At 38.6% G+C, this 25,666-nt stretch overlaps 1 protein-coding gene across 2 annotated transcripts in view; it reads right to left on the reverse strand.

Moving 5' to 3' along the window:
• Positions 1–25,666, reverse strand: part of ATRN (attractin) — a 183,377-nt gene that overhangs the window by 40,632 nt on the left and 117,079 nt on the right. For both annotated transcript variants that reach the window (XM_065921519.1, XM_065921520.1), the window contains exons 21-24: positions 23,691–23,743; positions 17,576–17,670; positions 15,144–15,222; positions 13,392–13,549 (exon numbers count right to left, since the gene is read on the reverse strand). In XM_065921519.1, coding sequence (XP_065777591.1) covers positions 13,392–13,549; positions 15,144–15,222; positions 17,576–17,670; positions 23,691–23,743 — 385 coding nt within the window. The remainder of the gene's footprint in view (positions 1–13,391; positions 13,550–15,143; positions 15,223–17,575; positions 17,671–23,690; positions 23,744–25,666) is intronic.

A 25,666-nucleotide genomic window follows, 5' to 3' on the forward strand; every position in this document is an offset into this window, starting at 1 on the left:
TTGGGAAAACTGTTGAGACCTTTGGCTATTCTTTTTTAAATCAAGCTGTAAAGTCAAATCAGAAGTGAAGGACTCCATTCCTGCTGTCTTATCTCCGAGCACCATCTGCACAACTTCTATATTCTATAAGTCACACTTCCATATTCTTATCTTGCTCAATTTTTCTACATAGCCCTTAAATGTATACTTATTTATGGGCTTTTCTTCCACTAGAAAATAAGACCCATGAGGGACTTTGCCACTGTCTATCTCTAGTGCCTAAGACATGGCATGAAGAGGTTAAATAAATATTTGCTAAATAAAAGAATATGATAATTGGAAAAATAATGACCCATCTCTCTTCAAACTCAGTAAGACCTAATTGAGTTTTCCTCTAAGAACTGGTCCACAGTTGCAGCCATAATTTAATTTTGTTAACTGTACAATTAAACATTTTTCATAGTCATGAGTTTCATTTTTCAAAATAATATCCCAATCAGACCTTTCTTTTGTGATTTATTTTAAAAAACATTGAAATGTGTTTGTGGGTTTTTCCAATACTAAGGATAATGAAGACCTCCTATAATAAAATCTATTTAATATAAAGAAGAAAATTCCATTACAATCTATAAATAAAAGTCACAATTACTTTCTTCTCCCTTTCCTAACAGTATCACTCTTCACACGCCAGGAACTTATGTCCCCTTACATTTTCACGTGGGCTATAGACTCAACTCTCAGTAATACGTTTGATTAAGGTGTGCTGGCCCAGGGTGCTCTTTGAGTATGCTACATGAAATGAAACACAGAAGCCCTTCCAGCCCCAGGATTTGGGATAGGATATTGTAAACTTGCACTTCCCAAGCACTAATTTTATGCTTCAGTCAAACAAGTGTTTTCTGGTTGCAGTACCACTATTGTCCTTCAATGTCTGTAACCAGGGTGCCTTCCCCAACCACCTGCAATGGTGGTGGTTGTTCATACCTACAGTGGGAGTCCTGTCCTTCCAAGTCCTTTGTGGCCTAGCACAAACACTTCCTTTCTCATTCAGCTATCCCATCTTCCACTGGAAACTTGCTCTCTTTTCTACATTCTCAGCACTTGATCCACTTCCCTTTTAGGGTATGGAACAATCATATTCTACCTATACTATGGCTGTGTACCTGGAGATATCGTGTAAAAGTGGATTCCTGTATTCTTCTATGAATATATCAGTTATTGGCTTTTATATTGTTGTTGTAGGAGAAAGAATGAAAAGGTAATTTCCTACCTCCCACACAAAAGCAGATACACTTTTATAGTCCAAGAACTAGACCATCCATGGTTTTCAAACTCTGCAGAGCTTCCAACAAAGTCAGAATCCTGGTCCCTTTTACCACGCCAATAGCTTTAAGCTCCCCAGGTTATTCTGATACTACTGTCCAGGGGCCACACCTTAGGGAACTCTGAAATAAGGAATTATTAAAAAAAAAAAAAAATCGGACTTCCTTGGTAGTCTACTGGTTAGGACTCTGTATTCCCAATGCAGAGGCACGCATTTGATCCCTGGTCAGAGAATTAGGGTATTAGCATGCTGGGTGCCGCAACTAAGAGTTATTATTATTAGCACACCACAACTAAAACCCAGCACAGCCAAATAAATGAACATTTTTTTTTTTAAAAAGCAAAAACCAAGCAAACAAAAACCAAAAGGAATCAATCTGGATCTTCCCCAGGGGTGCGTGTGGGGGTGAAGGAATAGGGGTAGAAGAAGAGAGGTTTCGCCGAAACTTTAAGACTAGAAAACGGAGGGAAATGAAGAGAATGGAGAAGATGTTTTAGAGTTCTGAAAGTAGAGAGAAATACAGGGTGACTACATGGTAGGCCTTGGGGAGGCTCTGAAGTACCAGTGATTATTTTGCACCCAAGCCCGCCACACATGAGAGTGAGGATAGTTGCCTTCAAACAAATCTCATGGCTAGAGGGCAGGGCACCAGGAGTAGCAGCCAGTGAATGAAGATCTCTGGACTCAGTGAAGCCCTGAGATTTCTGCATATCCCTGAAGGAAGGGGATGGGCCTCTGTGAATACAGGCTGAGAATGAATTTCATCAACTATGGTGGGTACAGGCTGAGCTCAAGTTTACTGTAAAAATAAGATAATATGACACATTATATTCAACTGCCACAAAACAATTTTTTTAATATTGGTATTTTGCATCTACTACATATAATACAAAATACCAATGTTAAAAAATTTTTGTTTTGTGGCAGTTGAATATAATACACAGAAGAGCTGTATAAAAAAAGATCTTAATGACCCAGATAACCATGATGGTGGGGTTACTCACCCAGAGCCAGACTTTCTGGAGTGGGAAGTCAAGTGGGTCTTAGGAAGTACTGCTGCCAATAAAAGCTACTGGAAGTGATGGAATTCCAGTAGAGCTATTTAAAATCTTAAAAGATGATGCTCTTCAAGTGCCACACTCAATATGTCAACAAATTTGGAAAACCCAGCAGCGGCCACGGGACTGAAAAAGGTGAATCTTCATTCCAATTCCCAAGAAGGGCAGTACTAAAGAATGTTCAGATTACTGGACAGTTGTACTCATTTCGAATGCTAGTAAGACTATGATCAAAATCCTACAAGCTAGGCTTCAGCATTACATGAACCAAGAACTTCAAGATGTTCAAGCTGGATTGAGAAAAGGTAGAGGAACCAGAGATCAAATTGCCAGCATTCACTGGATCATAGAGAAAGCAAGGAAATTCCAGAAAACACCTACCTCTGTTTCACCGACTACATTAAAGACTTTGACTGTGAATCATAACAAACTGTGGAAAACTCTTAAACAGATGGGAATACTAGACCATCTTCTTACCTGTCTCCTGAGAAACCTGGAGGTGGCTCAAGAAGCAACAGTTAGAACCTTATATGGAACACCTGACTGGTTCAAAATTGAGAAAGGAGTACAAGGCTGTTTATTGTGCACTCAATGCTAGGCTGGATGAGTTACAAGCTGGAATCAAGACTTTAGGGAGAAATATCAACAACCTCAGATATGCAGATGATACCACTTTAACAGCAGAAAGTGAAGAGGAACTAAAGAACCTCTTGATGAGGGTAAAAGAAGAGAGTGAAAAAGCTGGCTTAAAACTCAATATTAAAAAAAACTAAGATCATGGCATCCCGTCCCATCATCTCATGGCAAACAGATGGGGAAAAGGTGAAAGCAGTAACAGGTTTCATCTTCTTGGGCTCTAACATCACTGCAGATGGTGACTGCAGCAATGAAATTAGAAGATGCTTGCTTCTTGGCAGGAAAGCTATAACAAACCTAGACAGTGTATTAAAAAGCAAAGACATTACTGCTGGCAAAGATCCATATAGTCACGGCTATGGTCTTTCCAGTAGTCATGTATGGATGTGAAAGCTGGACCATAAGGAAGGCAGAGTGCCAAAGAATTGATGTTTTCGAACTGTGGTGCTGGAGAAGACTCTTGTCCAAGATCCCTTGGACAGCAAGGAGATCAAACCAGTCAATCTTGAAGGAAATCAACCTTGAATACTCACTGGAAGGACTGATGCTGAACCTAAAGCTCTAATACTTTGGTCACTTGATGGAAAGAGCTGACTCATCGGAAAAGACCCTGATGCTGGGAAAGATTGAAGGCAAAAGGAGAAGAGGGTGACAGAGCATGAGATGGTTGGATGGCATCACCGATTCAATGGACATGAACTTGGGCAAACTCTGGGAGATTTGGGGTGCTGCAGTCCATGGGGTTGCAAAGTGTCAGATGCAACTTGGAGACTGAACAGCAACATATAATCTACAAAGCAGATATAAATGAATGAATAGGGAAAAATCACTGTTTAGTATAGAAGGTTTGAAAAGAGACGGGAAGAACCTCTAATTTGCCTTTATCTTCTCCACCAAAAACAATCTTCACTGTTACTAGCATTTAAGTCAGGGAGAGGTTGGGAATGGATAGCCAGCTACCCTGTGAGGTAAGTTTTCTAGCTCCAAGGCAGCACCCATCAGGCTGCAAGAAAACCCAGAGTCTATATGCACATGGCAGAATCTCTGTGGGCTGCTTCCTTATCCTCTGAGGCCAGCAGCTCCATTAGGGCCCAGCTCCACCTGGTCAGGGAGCCCTTCCAGACTGTGGCCCATCTGCTCCTCAGCTCTCCCCGAAAGGCCAGGCTCTGCAGATGTTGAAGACCTGACATTAGGACCAGAGAGGGTTTAAACGGTCATGGTGGCCCTCTGGCTCCTGGTTGGACCATGTCAGTCTTGCCATGTAACTCTGAACACTGCAAAGCCAGGAGAGGTCTGACTGCTCCCATAAGAACTTAGGCCTGTTTACAAACAGCTTTCCAGTCAGGCCTCACCTATGCCAAGGATGAAGATTCCATGACCATCAGTTGAGCTTATTAGTGCTGCCACCACTGTGAGTGTTTTTTTAAACCTAAGTCCTATATGGAACTCTATGTTGAGACCATAGGTTCTGGACTGGATCCCAGTGATCCAGTCTTCTGAACTGGCTTCACACATCACAAACCTAATGCTGGTTTGCACAGGCACAGAAACTGTATACATACCCAAGCTCTGGTCAGAGCCTCAAGACTGGGTAACGCCACCAACCTGCTCATTCCTGACATGCATGCTAACACTCACCATATGTCCACTGCCAACCTCTGGGCTCTCTTCCTCAAATCTCCTTCCAGTCATTCATTTTTACCACTCTCCAGAATCTGTATTTATTTTATTGTGTTCATCAGTAATTAAAAACCACTAAGAGGACTTCTCTGGTGGTCCAGATGTTAAGATTCTGTGTTCCCAACGCAGGGGGCCCAGGTTCCATCCCTTGTTAGGAAACTAGATCACACATGCTTCAACTAAAAAAACCAAAAGAACCTCAAGAACATTAATAACTAAATATACATGATTGATTCCTGCCCACTCCCTCCTCTTCTTAAGACTTCTCTCCAGAGGCCCTCTCCTTTAATTAGATTTCTTTTCAGTTCTTCTGGTGGTGGGTGGAGGGAGAGTGGTTTACCTTTTTAGCACTAATAAGTTTTTTGCTTTTTTAAAATTGTTATTTCCTGATTTAATTACTTTAGGCATCACTTACTAACTTCCTGCTATATTAGCCATCACTCTCTACTCCCCAGTCCCCTAGTAGAGTTATAACACTGTTTTTGCTGCTTCTGTTATAATTTCTATGTTATTATCCTGCGGGTGATAGTGATGAAAAGATGCCAAAACAGACAGGAAATGGATATAATCTAACCCTTGGATACAGGGAGAGGATGTGTCTTTTACCCACAAAAGGGTGTAGGAGCAGAAGGCAATAGAGCTATGGCCCACTGGAAAGCGGCTTCCCAAACCTCACAGGCTCACTGGAAGGCACTCCTGCCTGGGGGCTGGGTGGGGAGGGGAGGTCAGTAGCTCTTGGGTGAAGCTCCCTTTGCCATTTTCACCAAGATGGAAATATGCTGGGATGAGGAAGAAGAGGTTTTCCGCCTGCCCTCTGATTGTTCTAAAACTGCCCAATAATGGCTAATAACTGGTAAAGCTCTAATACAGTGTTGTGTGCTTCCTGAAAAGGAGAACAGAAGGTCAGTTTTGAGATATGTCCCAGTCGAGGCATAATCCTGCAGCTACTTTTGGGAGGTTAAATAATGTACTTGAACCTTTAATTCTTATTCAATTATCTGTATTATCTCTAAAAATCATTTTATTGTGGAAAATTTTTAAGCTTTTAACGAGTAGAGAGAATAGTATAATGAACCTCAAGTGCTTATCACTCAGCATTAATATTTACAGCCCATGGACAATCTTATTTTATCCATACTCTACCTACTTCCCCAAAATTATTTTGAGGCACACCCCAGATATCCTATCATTTCATTCTTAAGTATTTCAATACAGATAGTATTTCTTAACTTACTCTCTTTGTAAAATTAGGAATGTTTGTGTCCTCATCTTTCTCTTTTCTTCTACTTCTCCACTCTTTTGAGAGTCTGACAAAATTCCAAACTAGAACAATTCAATCCTCTAACACCATACTGTGTAGATTGGGATGACAAATTCTTGGTCTCTAATCCCTGCTGGCTCTTTAGCGCTAGTCAACAATTATGCATACAATATCAGAAAATAGCTTCCATTACCTATATAAATGTTACAAAAGTTGCCAAAATCCCCAAGGTTCTGATCCTGAGCATAAAGCTCTCATCTACAACGATGTGTTCATCTAGTGCACATTTATGGAGCGTGAGGACACAGGAATATAAAAAAGCCCTTGCCCTTATGGAAATCTCTGTAGAGTGAAAAAACAGACACATCCATGACTGTGGAGGCACAGGTGAGGAAAGGAAGCTGCTACGGGATATGCCCCAGCCTCATGACAGCTTCTGCCTGCCCTTCTCTCCAGCTCCTCGCTCACAGAACTGTTACTCTGGCTCTGCTCAAGTCCTAGTAGTCCTGGAAAGTGACTAAACATATCCCTGCCCCACCCTGAACTAGTACTAACATGTTCCTTAGGACTTCATGCAGACTTGGGCATCACAGAGCACGCCCTTCTTCTCCCAGGAGGTCCAGGAGCATGGGGGCACACCCTGCCTCCCAGCTTCGCTCCTGCTTTCCACTCATGGCTGCCTCTCTGGGTCAGAAGGTGAGCTAAGTGAGTTGATGTTAAAGGCAGGCAAGTGGGTCTTGGCTATGGACATCACAAAAGAGAGGTCTGCTAGAAAAAGACCTACCCATCTCAGCCATAGGTGGTGTTCACAGATGGTGTGGATGGGGCTCTGTCCAGGGGAAAAGGGCCCAGAGGAAACCCAAGGGAACAATGGCACTGAAGAACTGAGAAGAAACAGTCAAAGCTGAAAAGCAGAAGAGAGGAGACTTTTCAGAAGAAGGAATAACAATGATCATGATGAAAGAAAACCACGAGGTAGCATAAGAAGTTTAAAAGACAACTTAAATTAAGAAAGATTTACACTTTATTTTTTTTTTCAGCTGCGCTGTGCAGCATGTGGGATCTTAGTTCTCTGATGAGGACTGAACGCATGCCCTTTGCATTGGGAACGTGGAGTCTCAATCCCTAGACCGCCAGGGAAGTCCAGATTTATACTTTAAGTAGTTTAGTTCTAAATGCATTTCATGGCTTTATAATTCTTAAAATCCTTAAGATACAGATATCTAACACCAGGAGCTGTGTGTATATATTATTATTATACAATAAATATGAATTTTAGACATGTATCTGACTATTCATAAAAGCTAAAGAGTGAAAACAGCCCAAGTATCCATCAACAGATGAACAGATAAACAAAAAATGTGGTTTATCCATACAACAGAATACTATTCAGTCTTAAAAAGGAATGAAGTACTAAAACACTAAATATGGTTGCACTTTGAAAACATTATGCTAAGTCGAAGAGCCCAGCTACAAAGGACCACCTATTACATGATTCAATTTCTATGAAATGCCCAAAACAGGCAAATCTGCAGAGAAAGAAAATTGACTGGTGGCTGCCAGGGGCTAGAGGAAGAAATGGGAAGGGACTGCATCTGGGTATGGAGTTTCTTTTCAGGGTGATGAAAAGATTCTAAAATATTCTGTGAATATACTAAAAACCACTAAATTGTGCACTTTAAATGGGTGAATTGTATGGTATGTGACTTACATCTCAATAAAGCTGCTACTAAAAAAAAGTATACCTGAGTCAACAAAAGTTTCATACATCCTTTGCTTAGTGTAGGAATCCTATTAGCACCCATAAACATAACTCTAACATCTAAATGAGTGCCCAGTGCTCAATATAAATTCTGTGTTGCCTTCATTTGTGAACACTAGCCTCTTACATAAACTAGCAAATGAAACACCCAGCCTGGAGAGAACTTTAATATTAGTTCCACTTTCAATAACAACCTCTGTTGCAGAGCCAGTAACAAGCCAGAATCTCAGTGCCACCACCCACCTTCCCATCTCACACACAATGTCTGTCTGTGCATCCTCCATCCTGAATACCTACCCTCCCACACTATAGCCGTGGCTGAAGAGGTGAATCCTGCTGACTCGGGGAACACCTAGAATCACTTTCAGAAAGCAAGGGCTAAGGAAGGGGCACTAACTTTCAAGAGCAACCAACCAGAAACTAGGCACAACTGACCCAACATACCCACCACCCTCTGACACACAGGCCTTTTCAGTCTGGGTGGTTTTTAAAAAATTTTAAACGGAATCTACAAGGATTTTTATAGTTAGTTTCAAACTCCTTCGGTTAGCAGTTGTAGGTTTTGATCTGTTCCTAATTATGGAAAAGAATTCTGGGATCAGTTCAGAGTGAAAGAATTTGAGTTTACCATTACCATTTTTAAAGCACTAATATTTACACAAGTTGCTGAGTAGAGAAATAAACTGCCTCACTTTGCTTTAAATAATGAAAATCAAAGACAAAAAAAGAAAAAAGGCTTTTTTCTGCATTGAAAGTCATACTGAAATTTAACCGAATGGCTTACACTGTACCATTTATACATTTCCCTGTTCTCTTCCTTAAATAAGTCTCTACATTTTAACTAAATCTGTACAGTCTCCAAGGGTGTATTTAAAAGCTAACTACACCTAAAAAGGCTAAATCTGAGGAAAATAAAGCAATAAAGAAGGGTACAGCCCCTCTGTTGAGAACAGGCTCACATCTGCCCAGGTACAAGCTCAGTCCTCCACTCAGCACACACCAGATACACTCCCCAGTGTGGAGAGAACCAGAACTGATCAGGTTCTTGTATAAAGACACCAAAGGTCCAGTCACATTGCTTGTGAAAACTGCAGCTTTTTGTACCAAAGAGCAAAAAGATATATTTTCAAAAGAACTTACCTGTTTCTCAAGGAAAGCCTGGCAAACTAAATGGTGAACATGCCATCATTTATTTTCCGAAGTGCTCCTGAATGCAGCTTTCGTAAGTGGATCTTATTCAAATGAGTGATCCAGTTCAGGTGAAGAGCACCAAAAAATCAGGCAGGAAACCAATATTTCTTTGAGTCTTAAACTTGAAATGAGTACTTAAAAAAAGTGAGTGTGGGGAAGAGATCCCTCTAGAAGGAAATGACCATTTCAGTGACTTTCAGAGGGTGGAGCAACTGGGCATTGGGAGGAAAAAAAACAACTAGAACTCGGCACTGGCAACAGCACAGCTATCTCCAGCACAAAAGCCTGTTTATATGCCCAGAGCCCTCTTTCCAAATGGGAAAAAATATCAGCAACATAAGTCAAGATTGTCACTAAGAATCTTAAAAAAATATTAAGACTCTTAAAAAAATAAAATAATTTTTCAACTATAAGAAACAAAACTTGAAGTTCAATCAGATTTAGAATATAACAAGATATATCAGTATAGAAACAACTTCAACTTAAAACAAGTAAATAAATTATATTTTAAAATAAAATATTTTACAATTGTATGTGCTCTATAACTTGGCAGAGTTAGCAGATGTTATCAAAATGTAACTGTACTAAGCAGAGCCTAGAGCTCATATTCCCTAGGATCAGAGAAACAACCTAACCCTGCTAGCCCCACGCCAAATATAGCCAATGGCAGAGAGAATTTTAATACGGCTCCTAAGATGCCTACTACACTGATGTGCATACCCTGTACAGTCCTCTCCTCTGGAGTGTGACTGGGTCTGATCTCATCTGATAAGCCCTTTGAAAAGAAGGTCCAGAAGTCAAAGAAAGTTGAAGCATCAGTAGGTCTGTATCTATTTTTGGTCTAAAATTTTTATGTTCAAATGTTATATAATTGGAATCATGCAGCATGTAAATTTTTCAGATATTTTTCCTACTCAGCACAATTTCCTCGGATTCATACAAGCTGTTTTATCAACAGTTTGTTTCTTTTTATTCCTGAATATTATTACATGATATGTATGTAATACAGTTCATTTAATCATTCACCTGTTGAAGAATACTTGGGTTGCTTTCAGTTTGGGGCTATTATGAATAAAGCTGCTAAATACTGCTCTACAAGTGTCTGTATGAACATCAGTTTTTGTTTCTCTGGGATAAATGCCCAGGGATACAATTGCTGGGTTAAGTATAGTAAGCCAGAATTTAGTTTTATAAGAAAAACACTGAACTACTGATATTTTCCAGAGTGCCTGTACCATCTTACCAGCAATGTATGCATGATCTAATTTCTCTGAATTCTAACATTTGGTGTTATTACTGTTTTAAATTTTAGCCACTTGATAGGTGTGTAGTAATATCTCATTCTAATTGTGGGATGTGTTTTGTGTTTTTTTTTGGCCACACCATGTGGCTTGTGGGATCTCTGTTCTTCAACTAGGGATTGAAGCTTGGGGCCTCAGCCAGTGGAAGTGTGGAATCCTAACTACTGGACCACCAGAGAATTCCCCTTCTTGGCTTTAATTTGTATTTCTTGAACAGCTTTTAAAGCTGAGCATCTTTCATGTTGTTATCTACCATATTTATATCTTCTTTGATAAAATGTCTCCATGTCTTTTGTCCATTTTCTGACTGGACTGCTTTTTAATGTTGCGTTTTGAGAATTCATCTTATCTTCCAGATACAAGTCCTTTGTCAATAATATCTTTTGCAAATATTTTCTCACAGAATATAGCTTGTTTTTCATTCTCCTACCAAGGTCTTTCACAAAGCAAAGCTTCTGATTTTGATGTGAGCTATTTTTTTCATAGGTCATGTTTTTGTTGTCAAATATGAAAATCTTAAAAAAAAAAAAAAGAAAAGAAAATCTTTTGCCTAGTTTTAGGATATGAAGATGTTCTCCTTTTTTCCCCCCCTAAAAGTTTTATAGTTCTACATTTTACACTTATATCTGTTATCCACACTGAATTAATTTTTGTATAAGATGTAAGGTTTAGGTCAAAGTTCATTTACTTGTCTATGATTGTCCAACTGTTCTAGTAGCTTTTTGTTGAAAAGGCTGTCCTTCCACTGAACTAACTGCACCTGTCAAAAATCAGTTGGATGTATTTATGCGGTTCTATTTCTGGGTTCTTTATTCTGTTCTACTGATCTACGTGTCTATCCTTCCAATAATAACCACAATGTCTTGATTACTATAGCTAAATAGAAAGCCTTATTAATATTTCATATAGTAATTCTTCTCAATTTATTCCTCTTTTCAAAACTGTTATAGCTATTTTAGAATCTTTGCTTTTCATAGAAACATTAGAATAAGCTTGTTAATGTCTACAGAAAAAGCTTGCTTTTTTTTAAACTTTAAAAAATTGGGGTAAATATTAAGATAAAATTTATTAATATGGCTTCAACCAGTTTTAAGCATATGATTCAGTAAGAACAGAGGCTGCAAAGATAGGAAGAGAGGAGAGTGTGAACAACTTTGTGTCAGAAAATTTGAAAATACATGAAATAATATCTAGAAAAAATTATCTAAATGGATGCAGATAGAGTATCCAAAATATCCTGTAACTATTGGAATCAGCAGTTAGAAAACAAACTCCACAAATAAAACACCAGAAGCAAATGGTTTCACAAGACAGATCGCATACAATTCTAAAGTTATATAATTTTTTCCATAAATGAGAGAACTAACTTCTCAACTTATAATTAAAGGCTAGTTTAATAACTATAACAAAGACAGGAAAGGAAAATTATGGACTTTCTTACTGAGACAGATACAAAATTCAAATCAAAGTATTAGCAAACTGAGTCCAGCAATGCATAAAGTAAAAAAACAATATATCATTGCAAGTCAGGTTTATTCCAGGAATGCAAATAACTTCCAGGGTCATGGTTTATGCAATAGGACAAATGGTAGTGCCATTCGCTAGAACGAGGCACAGGGTTTGGGCCTAAGAGTACAAGAATGACTCCCTGAGTACAGGGAGCTTATGAGTGGCCAGGTAGAAATGTCTAGGCATCAACCAAGAACACTTGTCTGGCGTTCAAGCATAAGTAGGGCTGAAGACAGCGTACTGAGAATTACCAGTGGTACAGTGAGTCTCATGCATGCGATAAAGACAGAGGAGAACCACGACCTGAATCCCAGACAGCCCTAATTTTTTAAAAGATTCCTTAAAAAGACAGACCAGAGAATGAGACAAGGAAAGGACCAGGAAGGCAAGAAGGATAGTGACTCAAATCATGCAATGAGAAGGAAAAGGGGACTAAAGAATTCAGTCACTGGAGCCCACCATGACAGGTAACTTCAGGATGTGGTGAAGGAAGAAGTTGGACTGATGCATGAGTGGATATGAGGAAACGGAAACAGGGAGTGTGGTCAACGTTTATAAGAAGGCTAACTGGAAAGGGAAGCAGACGGTGTGACAGAACAAAGGAAAAAGTAGATTAGAGGGTAAATTTATAGATCACCTAGATGGGAAGAGAAAAGAGAGTGGTGAGTAACATTATGATGCTGAGCCTGTCCCCCACCCTCCAGAAAGGAAAAGAGTGACTGACTGTTCTTTAGCTAGTCTCAAGGCGTGAACACACACCCACCGGAACTAGATTTCAAGCCCATCCCAAGTGATTAGTGCAGACTTGCTTCACTAGACAGTGCCACTGAAAGTCGGCAAGTATCCTCAGCCCCAGTCCAGCGACCACACGTCCTCAGCTGAAGGTAAACCAACTGTTCAAAGTTCACCCTTCCCAAATTCCACCTTTCCCCAAAAGGAAAGGGGTTAAAGCACAAAGCACTAAGGCAAGGCCCCAAAGACACAATGGCGCTTGGTTATAAAGAGCACAAATGGGGCCAGGAGTGCACTAGGCCCCTGGGAACAGAGAAAGGAGCAGGCTGGCAGCAGCAGTGGCTGCAGCAGCCAACAAGAACCCTCAGACCTACACTTTCAGGTCACAATACAAAGAATCTGACATGGAGATGCTACAGGAACAAGCCAGGACTCAAACCTGCATCTGTCTGACTAAAGACCTAAACTCTTAAGGCGACCTTAAACACTGCCCCACACTGTGTCCTCATTACACTCCATCCTATCCTCCTTTAAACTCCAAGAGCATTTGGGGTTCTTTTCGTATGGCAATTTCCACACTTCAGCTTTCACTGGTTATATTTGTTTGCTTCACTTATAGCCACCTTACTCATTCCAGAACTGAGGCTCTTTGTGTAGCTCTACAGGCTTTTAACTGGCAAGTCCTCAATGAAGAAATGAATACAGGTGTAATTACCAAATCTGTTATATACCAGCTTGCTTTCAAAAGTGCTTATAAATTTCATTCATAAGTGATTTAAGTTAGCCCCACTACAATCTTCTTTATGGTCTGTGCTCAGCATTCCTTTATCACAGATATCACAAAGGCAAAGCAGTATTAATATTATACATCTCATTTACAGTAAGTTACACATTAATGAATTTAAGTCTCCACTACAGAGATTTTACCATCTTTGTAAGATGTAAAAGCACTTCTTACCTGAATTTTGATGGGCCAGGTGAAATTACTGACATAAACAAAGAAAGTGATATTTGGGTGGTTGCGAAAATCAAACTTCTCATTAGAGAAACTATCTTTGTACTCCTTAATGTTGGTTTTTGAAACAACAGGCATCTCTTCTCCAGCTTGGGTTCCAGCTGTTAAGAAGAAAAGAATTAAATAAAGAGATTTTTTTGGGGGGGGGGGGGGGGGGCAGAATCTGCCCTAATGATAATAGTTAGAATTTATTAAACACTGTGTTCCAGAAATAGCACTTAACAACTCAATCTCATTTAATTCTAACAATTACTATCCTTCTCATTTACACATCAGAAAACTTAGGTTCAGGAAAATTAAGAAACTATTCAGATCACACAGCTAGGAAGAGTCTGGATTTGAAGCTGGGCAGGCTGATACACAAGCCTGTGCCCTCAACCCAAATGGTTTTACTAGGAACCCCGACACCTTCTCCTACAGAAACAGGCTGCAGTAACTTTGAAGCAACGGCATTCACTCTGCCCACTTCACTTGCTTTGAATTTACCCCCTTAAACCTGTTTGGCAGTGCTCCAGATCCCCCATACAAGGGACACAGATTCAGCCATCACTTCCTAACTAGCAGTGACCTTAAGTCTCAACACTAGCAGGGAGGAAGGAGTTTTTAGGGGTCACTCAGTCGCTTCTGCTACCAACTACAACTGCCTTTAAATCCCCCTGACCTGATATAAACTCATCCTATTCCCAAGCAGTCCTTCAACATTCAATATCGTCCCTCTGCCAGGAATTCTAGCATCTATAGAGACTCATAAAACAGGCTTTTCCCATGGCTGGAGTCCAGCTGTCACTGGAAATCAATCACATGCTCAGGGCTGCTACCTTTCTCCAAACAAAGACTCTGACATGATAAACACAAACTGATGTACAAAGTAATGTTTTTATTTTGTTTCAGTCTAACTGGTCATATTTTGACCAAAAGATAGTATTGTGACAGTAATGATGATGAAACATAATTACCATTTGATGAGAATTTACCATGTTTCTAGCACTACACTGAGTACTTCATTTATTATCTCATTTAATCCTCAGGATATTCTACATGGCTGGGTATTTTCATTATCCCATTTCATACCTGAGCAAACTGACTCAGAAAGCATAGTTGAAGTAACAGGCAGAATTCAAATCCAGGTCCACTGAGCTATTTCTCAACTACTATATCAGGGCCACCTTTTCTTTCTTTAGTAGATTTTCTGCCCAGCAGATCTTCTTTAGTAAATCATAGTAAGGTAAACAAGACAGCAAAAGCTTTGCTCATAAAGCTTTATTTAATTTCCAAAGCACATTTTTCTCTGTACCCACTAAAATCTCATTCTATTAAAAATGTTGCATTTTTCACTTCTGAAGCATGAATGATGATGGTAGTGCCAGAATAGTGACTGTAGCAATGGTATTTATGTGTTAGCCAGGTGAGGTAGTGAGCACGTACTGGTCTTGATACCATGGCAGGCACTGACAGGCATAGCTGAATTTAATCTACACAACTACAGGAGATAAGTATTATTACTTTCTTTTTAAGATAAAAAAATCCTATGGGTCTAGAGATAGGTTTTAGATACTTGCTCAAGGTCTTCCAGCTAATAAGTAGCAAAGGGTTAGGGTTTCGAATCCATCTGTCTGTCTCCACAGCCCCTTTTTTCTCAACTCTTTCTCAATCAATTATCTCCACTTGGAAGGTCTTCTCTAGGTATGTCTTTACCTGAGAAGCTGGCAGCCCAGGTGATGTTGAGGTTGAAGTTTTTGGAAGCATTGATGAACATGTCCAAATCCCTGTTTTGCTGGTGAGATGTACAAATAATTAGAAAATTAATTACTCTAAAAGTTTCTTGGTTTTAAAGTGGTAAATTTTACTACTCTCAACTTTCTTAATTACAAATAAAAATTTTAATGTCTTAAGAGAAACTCAATGTTTAAAAGACAGTTAGCAAAATTTTGATAAGCAATATACCCTAAACAAGTTTCATTTCCCTCCCATAAAAGTAGGATATTTAATGCTTTATCAGATGCCAAACTCTACAAAAAAGTATCTTTTAAAAAAAGACCCTCACCAGAGCACAATGACCTACATTCTGTGACCTATATAAGGGGAACCAGTCTCTTAAGGATCCTTTGGGCAGCCTTTTCCAAATGTCTGGAGAGTAAGACACTTGATCAACTGTCATTTATAAATCAAATCTATATACTTCTGAACCCATAGATTAAATAGAGTATAAAGTTCAAAATGGAAATGGTTTTTAAGAAACAGCACATAAAGCTGAAATACACTAAATTTTAACCTTTCTTTTTTTTTTTTAATTCAATTAAAACTGTTTGAATTTACTTTTCTTTTTTTTTTATTTTTATTTTATTTTTTTTATTTTTCAATGGGTTTTGTCATACATTGATGTGAATCAGCCATAGAGTTACACGAATTCTAACCTTTCTTTTTTTTAAATTTTAAAACTTGATTGTCTTCACCCATGATTAAGAATATTTTTCTCTCACTAAAAATATTATTTCAAGAGAAATGACAGAATATGCTTTATTATCTTTGAAAACTTTGTATACCACTTAGAGATACAGCAATTTTAACACCTAGTTTATTTTGACTCTTGGTTTTAATGACTGAAAAAGGTATCTCTGAGGAATGTTCTGGACCACCTGGAAAAAGAACACTGTCAGCTGTGCTAGGTAAATCATGATTCTAATTTTTAGTTTTCCCTAAAACTTGGCTAATAAATCTGTTTCTTGGGGTCAAAAAATTGTTGTTCCAAATGAGTCAGATGCTGTATTTTGTATTTTTGAATGTAATCTTGCTGAAATTCTTCACACTGAAAAATTTTTAAATGGGTTAGAAAATAAAGGTTTTAAAGAGCATTCTTTTGATAGTTTTTCAGCATAAAAATTACAACAATGGAAGCATTTCCAAACAGCTATTTCCAAAACATGATTTCCAAACCAGAAGATCCTCTGATAAAGCAGTTACCTTCTCATTTATTGATAAAGCCTCACCATCCTCTTGAAGGGACAGCTCAAGTGTATATCTATTTATTTGGCCACGTTGCGGCAGGTAGGATCTTAGTTCCCTGACCAGGTAATTACTAGCAATTACTTCTTTCCACGGAAAGGATTAGTAAACTTGAAATCCTGGTGCTTTTGTAAAAAACAAGACACATACAGTGTATAACTCTGGAATATAAAAACAAATCTTACTTTCATTTAATTGTAAACATCCCATACTGGACTTCATTTTTCTACTGATTTATTTATTTCTTAAATTTAGCCGTGCTTGCTAATAACATTTGTTATCAAAGGAATATACTTTGGCTCATTATCATATTGTTTTCCATGTACTGTTATATTTACCATATTTTTGTAATGGTAAATAGTTTTGTGTATATTGATAATAAGAAGCCTCCAAGGAAGCGCCTAAATAATTTATCATCAAGTTTAGTAAAATTTCATTATGTACCAGAGTAGGTATTAAATGACTTTACATCTCATTGAAGAAATCATATAGGTGTGTGTTTATGTTCTAGACACTTCACTTTTAAATGTCACACTGTGTTGGCTCCCTTTTACTTCTAGGTAACACCTTATGGCATGCTGGGGTTCACCATTAACAACAATAGACATAAAAATATATTTTAAACAGTTACTTAGTAGTAATTTCAATTATTTCTGGCTGAATTCTTATGAGGCAACTAAACCTTCACTGTTTTAAGCTCCTAATGAGGCTAAGAACTCATTCTAGGAGATTAAGTGTTACCTCTGCCTGCATCACTGGTATTAATTTCTATTTTAAAGCAGTAAGACTGGGTTCTGCCACTGCCCCACTAACAAGGAAGTTCCCCTTGCAGTCTCCTCTCCTTTCCTGTGTGGGGCTGTGAGGGGCTGACGGATAAACCAAGTATGTGTGGAGTCAATTTCAGTCTGTATATCAGACCATGGAAAATCTTAACAACACCATTCTTACCTTTTAAATAGAAAGGAGATAAGAGGCAGAGTCTAACACTTCTTTCCTGTACCTCTAAACATTATCCTGTGGACTCCACTCTGGAGACCACTGCTAAGGCAGTGCTTCTATCCATAATGACCAAGGAAAAGATCCACAGAAATACAAAACAAAGTAAGAAGACTTTGATATCTTACTTCATCAGGTGTTGCCACAAAATTGATGGCTGTGTAATAGCGGTCATCTTCCTGGGATAGGCTAAAGGTAAACTGATAGTCAATAAGAAGAGTATCTATGGAAAGAAAGAAACATGTATTTAAAAACTGAAACAAAACACAGTATGTCTCTAGAGATACAGATTGATTTTCTCATAAATATTCAATAGCCAGGAAAGTACTTTTAGCTAAGTTGTGAGCAATAAATATTTTGTTTGAGTTAACCCACCAAAACCTCCTTGTATCATGACCCTGGTTGAGGTTTTAGGCTCCCACTAAACTTATCTACAAATATTAATTGATCATCTATTCATGTTTAAGATACAAAGCTATAAATTAATGGTATAAAAGAAACCAAAACTCCATGTAAAAATGGTTGACTCCAGGTCCAGGGCAAGGAATGCCTGTCTCAGTTAACTTTTTCTAGAAAGCAAGGAAGCATTCAAAGACTAATATAGCAAAAGAAAAGAGCTTGAAAATGAGCTGACTGGGTAAACATGGTATAATTTAATTCTAAAAAGTATTGCACAATTCAACAACTTGATTTGAAAATGGACAAAAAATAGATATTTCTCTAAAGATATACAAATTGCTAATAAACACATGAAAGGGTGCTTAACATCACTGATCATTAGAGAAATACAAATCAAAACCACAATGAGACATCATATCATCTATAGCAGAATGGCTACTACCAAAAAAAATGTTGAAGATGTGAAGAAACTGGAACTGTTGTGTACTACTAGTGGGAATGGTGCGCCTACTGTGCAAAACAGCATGACAGTTCCTCAAAAAATTAAAAATAGAATTACCAAATGATCCAGCAATTCCACTTCTGAGTATATACCAAAAAAACAGAAAAGAGGATGCTGAAGGGCTATTTGTACAACCATGTTCATAGCAGTCAAAGAATTTATAGCCCAATAGTGGAAGCAACCCAAATGTCCATCAACAGATACATGGATAAACAAAATCTCAAAGAGAAAGGAAATTCTGACACATGCAACAACATGAATGAACCTTGAGGACATTATGCTAAATGAGATAAAATAAATAAATAAGCAAGAAGACAAATGCTGTATAATTCCACTCATATGAGGTACCCAGGTACCAAATTCACAGAGACAGAAAGTAAAATGGTGATTGCTAGTGGGTAGGGGAAGAGGGGAATGAGGAGTTGTTTACAAGTTTATTTTTCACTACTCAAAAGATGGTCAAATGATTTTCCAAAGTGGAAAACCATTTTATATTCTCACAAAAACTTTATAAGGGTTTCGATTTCTCCACATCACGGCTATTGGCTTTTATTTTTCAAGACAGAAATATATTAAATGTACTAGATTACAAAAAATTAATTGATGTGGTTTCAGGTTCTACACTATAAACTAACCTCTAAGAAATGATCAGTTGCCTGGTTTTGGTACTGTATCAAAGGATAACATCCATCAGTTCAGTTCAGTCCAGTTCAGTCGCTCAGTCATGTCCGACTCTGTGACCCCATGGACTGCAGCACGCTAGGCCTCCCTGTCCATCACCAACTCCCGGAGTTTACGCAAATTCATGTCCATCGAGTCAGTGATGCCATCCAATCATCTCATCCTTGGTCGTCCCCTTCTTCCGCCTTCAACCTTTCCCAGCATTAGGGTCTTTTCAAATGAATCAGTTCTTCACATCAGCTGGCCAAAGTATTGGAGCTTCAACTTCAGCATCAGTCCTTCCATTGAGTATTCAGGGTTGATTTCCATTAAGACTGACTGGTTTGATCTCCTTGCTGTCCAAGGGACTCTCAAGAGTCTTCTCCAGAACCACAGTTCGAAAACATCAATTCTCTGGCACTCTACCTCTTTATCGTCCAGTTCTCACATCTGTACACGACTACTTGAAAGGCCATAGCCTTGACTATACAGATCTTTGCCAGCAAAGTGATGTCTTTGCTTTTTAATACACTGTCTATGTTTGTTGCAGCTTTCCTGCCAAGAAGAAAGCGTCTTCTAATTTCATGGCTGCAGTCACCATCTACAGTGATTTTATAGCCCAGGAAGAGGAACTTTGTTATTGTTTCCATTTTTTCCCCATCTGTTTGCCATGAAGTGATGGGACCTCATGCCATGATCTTAATTTTTTTTAACACTGAGTTTCAAGCTAGTCTTTTCACTCTCCTTGCGTCCTCATCAAGAGGTTCTTTAGTTCCTCTTCATTTTCTGCCATTAAAGTGGTATCATCTCCATATCTAAGTTTGTTGACATTTCTCCTGGCAATCTTGATTCCAGCTTGTGATTTATTCAGCCCTGCATTTCCTATGATGTGCTCTGCATAAAAGTTACATAAGCAAATGACAGTAAACAGCCTTGTCATACTTCTTTCTCAATTTTGAACCAGTCAGTTGTTCCATATAAGGTTCTAACTGTTGTTTCTTGAGCCATATACAGATTTCTCAGGAGACAGGTAAGATGGTCTAGTATTCCCATGTCTTTAAGAGTTTTCCAGTTTGTAATGATTCACACTGTCAAAGGCTTTAGTGTAGTCAATGAAACAGAGGTAGGTGCTTTTCTGGAATCCCCTTATTTTCTCTATGATCCAGCGAATGCTGGCAATTTGATCTCGGGTTCCTCCATTTTCTAAACCCAGCTTGAATATCAGGAAGTTCTCAGTTCATGTAATGCTGAATCCTAGCTTGAAGGATTCTGAGCATAATCTTACTAGCATTCGAAATGAGTGCAACTGTCCAGCAGTTCGAACATTCTTCAGTACTGCCCTTCTTGGGAATTGGAATGAAGATTCACCTCTTCCAGTCATGTGGCCACTGCTGGGTTTTCCAAATTTGTTGACATATTGAGTGCAACACCTTTATAGCATCATCTTTTAAGATTTTAAATAGCTCTGCTGGAATTCCATCACCTCCAGTAGCTTTACTGGCATCAGTGCTTCCTAAGGCCCAGGTGACTTCACACTCCAGAAAGGCTGGCTCCGGGTGAGTGATCACACCATCTGGGTCATTAAGATCTATTTTGTACAGTTCTTGATTCTTGCCATCGCTTCTTGATTCATTTGCTTCTATTAGATCTTTACCGTTTCTGTCTTTTACTGTGCCCATTTTTGGATGAAACGTCCCTTTGATATTTCCATTTTTCTTGGAGAGATCTCTAGTCTTCCCTTTCTGCTGTTTTCCTCTATTCCTTTTCATTGTTCATTGAAGAAGGCCTTCTTGTTTCTCCTTGCTATTCTCTGGAACTCTGCATTAAGTTTGGTGTACCTTTCCCTTTCTCCCTTTCCTTCCTCAGTTATTTGTAAAGCATCCTCAGAGAACCACTTTGTCTTCTTGCATTTGTTTTCTTTGGGATGTTTTATTTGCTGCCTCCTGTACAACATTCTGAACCTCTGTCCATACCTCTTCAGGCACTCTGTTTACTAGATTTAATCCCTTGAATCTATTCCTCACCTTCACTGTATATTCATAGGGGATCTGATTTAAGTTGTACCTGACTAGCCTGGTGGTTTTCCCCACTTTCTTTAGTTTAAGCCTGAATTTTGCTGCAAGTAGCTGACGATATGAGCCACAGTCAGCTCCAGGTCTTGTTTTTGCTGACTGTATACAGCTTTTTCATCTTCAGCTACAAATAATGTAATCAATCTGTACTGACCATTTGGTGACGTCCACGTGTAAAGTCGTCTCGTGTGTTGTTGAAAACAGGTGTTTGATGTGACCAGTGTGTTCTCTTGGCAGAATTGTTAGCCTTTGCCCTGCTTCACTTTGTACTCCAAAGCCAAACTTGCCTGTAACTCCAGGTATCTCTTGACTTCCTACTTTTGCACTCCAATCTCCTATGATGAATAGGACATCTGGTTAAGACTCCGCAATCCAATGCAGGTGGCATGGGTTCGAGCCCTCCTGCATGCTGAATGGTGCATCAGAAACAACAACAAAAAATCACTCTGTCCTTTTCAACTATATCTGGTGGGGCCAGTGTGTGTGTGTGTGTGTGTGTGTGTGTGTGTGTAGTGTGTTTCAACTATATCTGGTGGGGCCAGGGTGTGTGTGTGTGTGTGTGTGTGTGTGTGTGTGTGTGTGTGTGTGTGTGTGTGTGTGTGTGTGTGTGTGTGTGTGTGTGTGTGTGTGTGTGTGTGTGTAGTGTGTTTCAACTATATCTGGTGGGGCCAGGGTGTGTGTGTGTGTGTGTGTGTGTGTGTGTGTGTGTGTGTGTGTGTGTGTGTGTGTGTAGTGTGTTTCAACTATATCTGGTGGGGCCAGGGTGTGTGTGTGTGTGTGTGTGTGTGTGTGTGTGTGTGTGTGTGTGTGTGTGTGTGTAGTGTGTTTCAACTATATCTGGTGGGGCCAGGGTGTGTGTGTGTGTGTGTGTGTGTGTGTGTGTGTGTGTGTGTGTGTGTGTGTGTGTGTAGTGTGTTTCAACTATATCTGGTGGGGCCAGGGTGTGTGTGTGTGTGTGTGTGTGTGTGTGTGTGTGTAGTGTGTTTCAACTATATCTGGTGGGGCCAGGGGGTGTGTGTGTGTGTGTGTGTGTGTGTGTGTGTGTGTGTGTGTGTGTAGTGTGTTTCAACTATATCTGGTGGGGCCAGGGTGTGTGTGTGTGTGTGTGTGTGTGTGTGTGTGTGTGTGTGTGTAGTGTGTTTCAACTATATCTGGTGGGGCCAGGGTGTGTGTGTGTGTGTGTGTAGTGTGTTTCAACTATATCTGGTGGGGCCAGGGTGTGTGTGTGTGTGTGTGTGTGTGTGTGTGTGTGTGTGTGTGTGTGTGTGTGTGTGTGTGTGTGTGTGTGTAGTGTGTTTCAACTATATCTGGTGGGGCCAGGGTGTGTGTGTGTGTGTGTGTGTGTGTGTGTGTGTGTGTGTGTGTGTGTGTGTGTGTGTGTGTGTGTGTGTGTGTGTAGTGTGTTTCAACTATATCTGGTGGGGCCAGGGTGTGTGTGTGTGTGTGTGTGTGTGTGTGTGTGTGTGTGTGTGTGTGTGTGTGTACTTTAACCAAAGAGACATAGTGCAACAGACTGTGAAGCAGATATAAGAATCCAGTTTACTTCTATTAAGCTGTGGTATTGGCTTTTGATTTCAATAAAACTAGGGGTACATCTCACTGTGGTTTTAACACACATATCCCAAATGTCTAATAATGTTACCCATTTTTTCTTGTGCTTATTGGCAATTCATTTATCTTCTTTGGTAAAATGTCTTTTCAAATCTTTGCCTGTTTTTAACTGACACAGTCCCCTTATTCAGTTGTAGGAGTTCTTTATATATTCTGAACATAAATTCTTAATCAAAGATACGCTTTGTAAACATTTTCCTTAGTCTGTAGGTTGTTTTTAGTTTTTAAATTTTTATAAGTCCCAAATAAAAAATTTTGTCTTTTATGAGTTGTGATTATGGAATCATACTGAAAAACTCTTTCCCATATGCAAGGTCATGAAGTTTTTCTCTTGTTTTTTTCTAGAAAAAACACATTTATTAAGTTCCAGGTGGATGTGAATTTTGAAGGGATGTTATTTAAACCCAGATGGTATGGGTATACAATCACAGTAGAAAAACATTAGCTCATTTTTCTCTGGTTCCATAATCTGGCCCAGTATGTAGATTCTCATATAGGAAGAAAATGCATTTACTTACAAGGACCAGGTTTACCGTGTATCGTTAGTCATTACATATTTTATTTTACATATTAATTCCTAAAGAGGCGGTTAACACAAATCAGTTTCAGAGAGAATGATAACTTTAACTATATTTTTAGAATTCTGTATTTGATCAATCCTAAAATATGAAATATGATGACCCCCAACCAGATAATGGCAAATGAAATAAAGTTTCAAGAGAATACAAATAAGGAAAGCCAGAAATGTTTATCTCTGTACTCTTCCCTGATAACTGCTATAGACATATTAATATAAACCACAACCAGACTTAAAGCAGCTTAAAATAGTGTTCACATATGAATTAAATTTAGTAGAATATGACACATCAAATTAAAAGCCACTTCCATGGGTGGCTACTATATTCCTATAGCATTTATCATTCTCAAACCGTATAAAAGAAATAGTGAAGTTTTATTGAATTGCTTTCCTTCTAGACGAAGAACTGCAAAAACACTTACAATAACACGTTCCTTTGAGAGGGTTTCCTTGGTATCGATTTTCTACCTCACATCTAGGGGAAAAAAAATGAAGATTATTTTCTATTGTTATCTACATTCAATAGTGAATCTACCTTCACTTTAAAATCAAGCAGGTCCTTTTATATAAACTATACTTTTTGAGTCAGTACAATTACATTCTTCACTGTTGCTCAAATCAGATGGACTAACAAGAGTCTGCATTCATTTTCAATGTTGACTGCCCAGCTGTTCACACCACCAACAACCAATAAATATTTGCCAAAACATATAAGATAAATTCAAATAAAGTAAAACTTAGATCCTATTTTTTATCATGAAAACACATTTTCACTTTTGTATGAACAAATATTCTTCTAAAAGTGCAGTTAAGGCATTTTTCAAATCGATTTACCTGTGGTTAGTTGCTAATAAAGTCGTTAAGTTTTTATCCATCTTGGAATGTGTATGTGTGGATAAGACTGTGACAAAGGCAAACTGTTTAGATGAGACTATGCCAAAAGATGTAAATAGTGGCTGAGTGAAAGAAAAGCTATCTTACATATGTTTTTCTCCTAGGGCCATGTAGCTCTCAGTTTTTATTACTGCAATAAAATCAGAGCTGTTGTTGAAAAATAAATACATAAGTAAAAAAAGTTTTTTTTCATATATTCATTTCTCACATTTCCTATTCTCCATAGATAAATTGAACCTGTTCTTTAAACACAAGTGAGAGAAGGCTAAACACCAAGGATCATTTAAAAAAAAAACAACAACCAAAACTAAAAACTCTTGGATATGGTTCACCAGTCTGGAGAAAAAGAGTTCTAGTCAAAAAGAATTGTTAATTTCCCCATAAATATCATCCATGAACAACGGTAACACCCAAGCTCCCACTTAACAAAGTGATTCAGGAAGGCACAATAGCTAAGAACCATGATGAAAGGAGGAGAAAGCTTGAGTCAAGCACTTTTCCCAAATAAATAATTCAAGGATGTTTTATGTCTTTTTATCTAGTATTACCAGCACTTGTTTATATCTAAAATTTCCTAAAGAGAAAGTCTTTCACTGAACCTACACCTCATTTCTTCATTGTATACCATTAACAGAAGGCAGGGGTGATTAAATTTGCTCTATTACATTTTTGTGTTTAAAAGAATCTAGATTTAAAAACTAAATTTAATCTCTGATTAGACTTTACATATTGGCTTCAGGGCAGCACAAAAACAGGAAACATATATATTACTAAAAAATACAGACAGAGCAATATTCTTCTGAATGCCACTATCAAAGTCTCAATCACTGGTGACGTTACAAGCATTTTTTAAGAAAAACAAAATTCACCAGTGACTATCTGCTTATATCAGGTCAATGTTTTGATACTACTAAACATTTCTCTCAAGTCTATGCTTGACAGAATGAGTGAAACTAGAACTTGTTTCATGAGGTTTTCTGGTGAGGCAGAGAGGAACTGAGGAACAATCCCTTGTTTCAACTCACCAGGACTCTAAAAACAATTATCACTAGCCTCACTATTGATAGATGGGGGAAACAGGGCTTAACACAGTTAAGTGATTTGCTTCTACAGCACCCTAGTCAGTTGGAGGCACAGCCAGGGCTGAATCTCCAAATCTGCCTGATGCTGTTTGCATCTTCGAGGATGGGGACCCCAAACTCTTCCCTAGATGATGTTTGATACATATCACTAAGGAAAATGCTAGAACAGGGACGGATGTGTTAAAAGCAAGAGGAACTCTCTACAATTAGAATACCAGTTCTTCCAACTCTATCTTTTAAGAAAATCTCCTGACATGACAAAAAAAATAGAGCCTTTACTGAAAAGACTAATCCAAATCAGCAACCCAAGAACTGTCAGTGTCACTCAAACATACAAATGTGATTTAAAGAGCCATTAAGGAATTACTGATAAACTGATAACCTCCTCAGTATGGAGGGGTGACTAAATTAGACCTCTCTGA

The sequence above is a fragment of the Muntiacus reevesi genome, chromosome 2, assembly GCF_963930625.1.
Source record: "Muntiacus reevesi chromosome 2, mMunRee1.1, whole genome shotgun sequence".
NCBI classification, from domain to species: domain Eukaryota; kingdom Metazoa; phylum Chordata; class Mammalia; order Artiodactyla; family Cervidae; genus Muntiacus; species Muntiacus reevesi.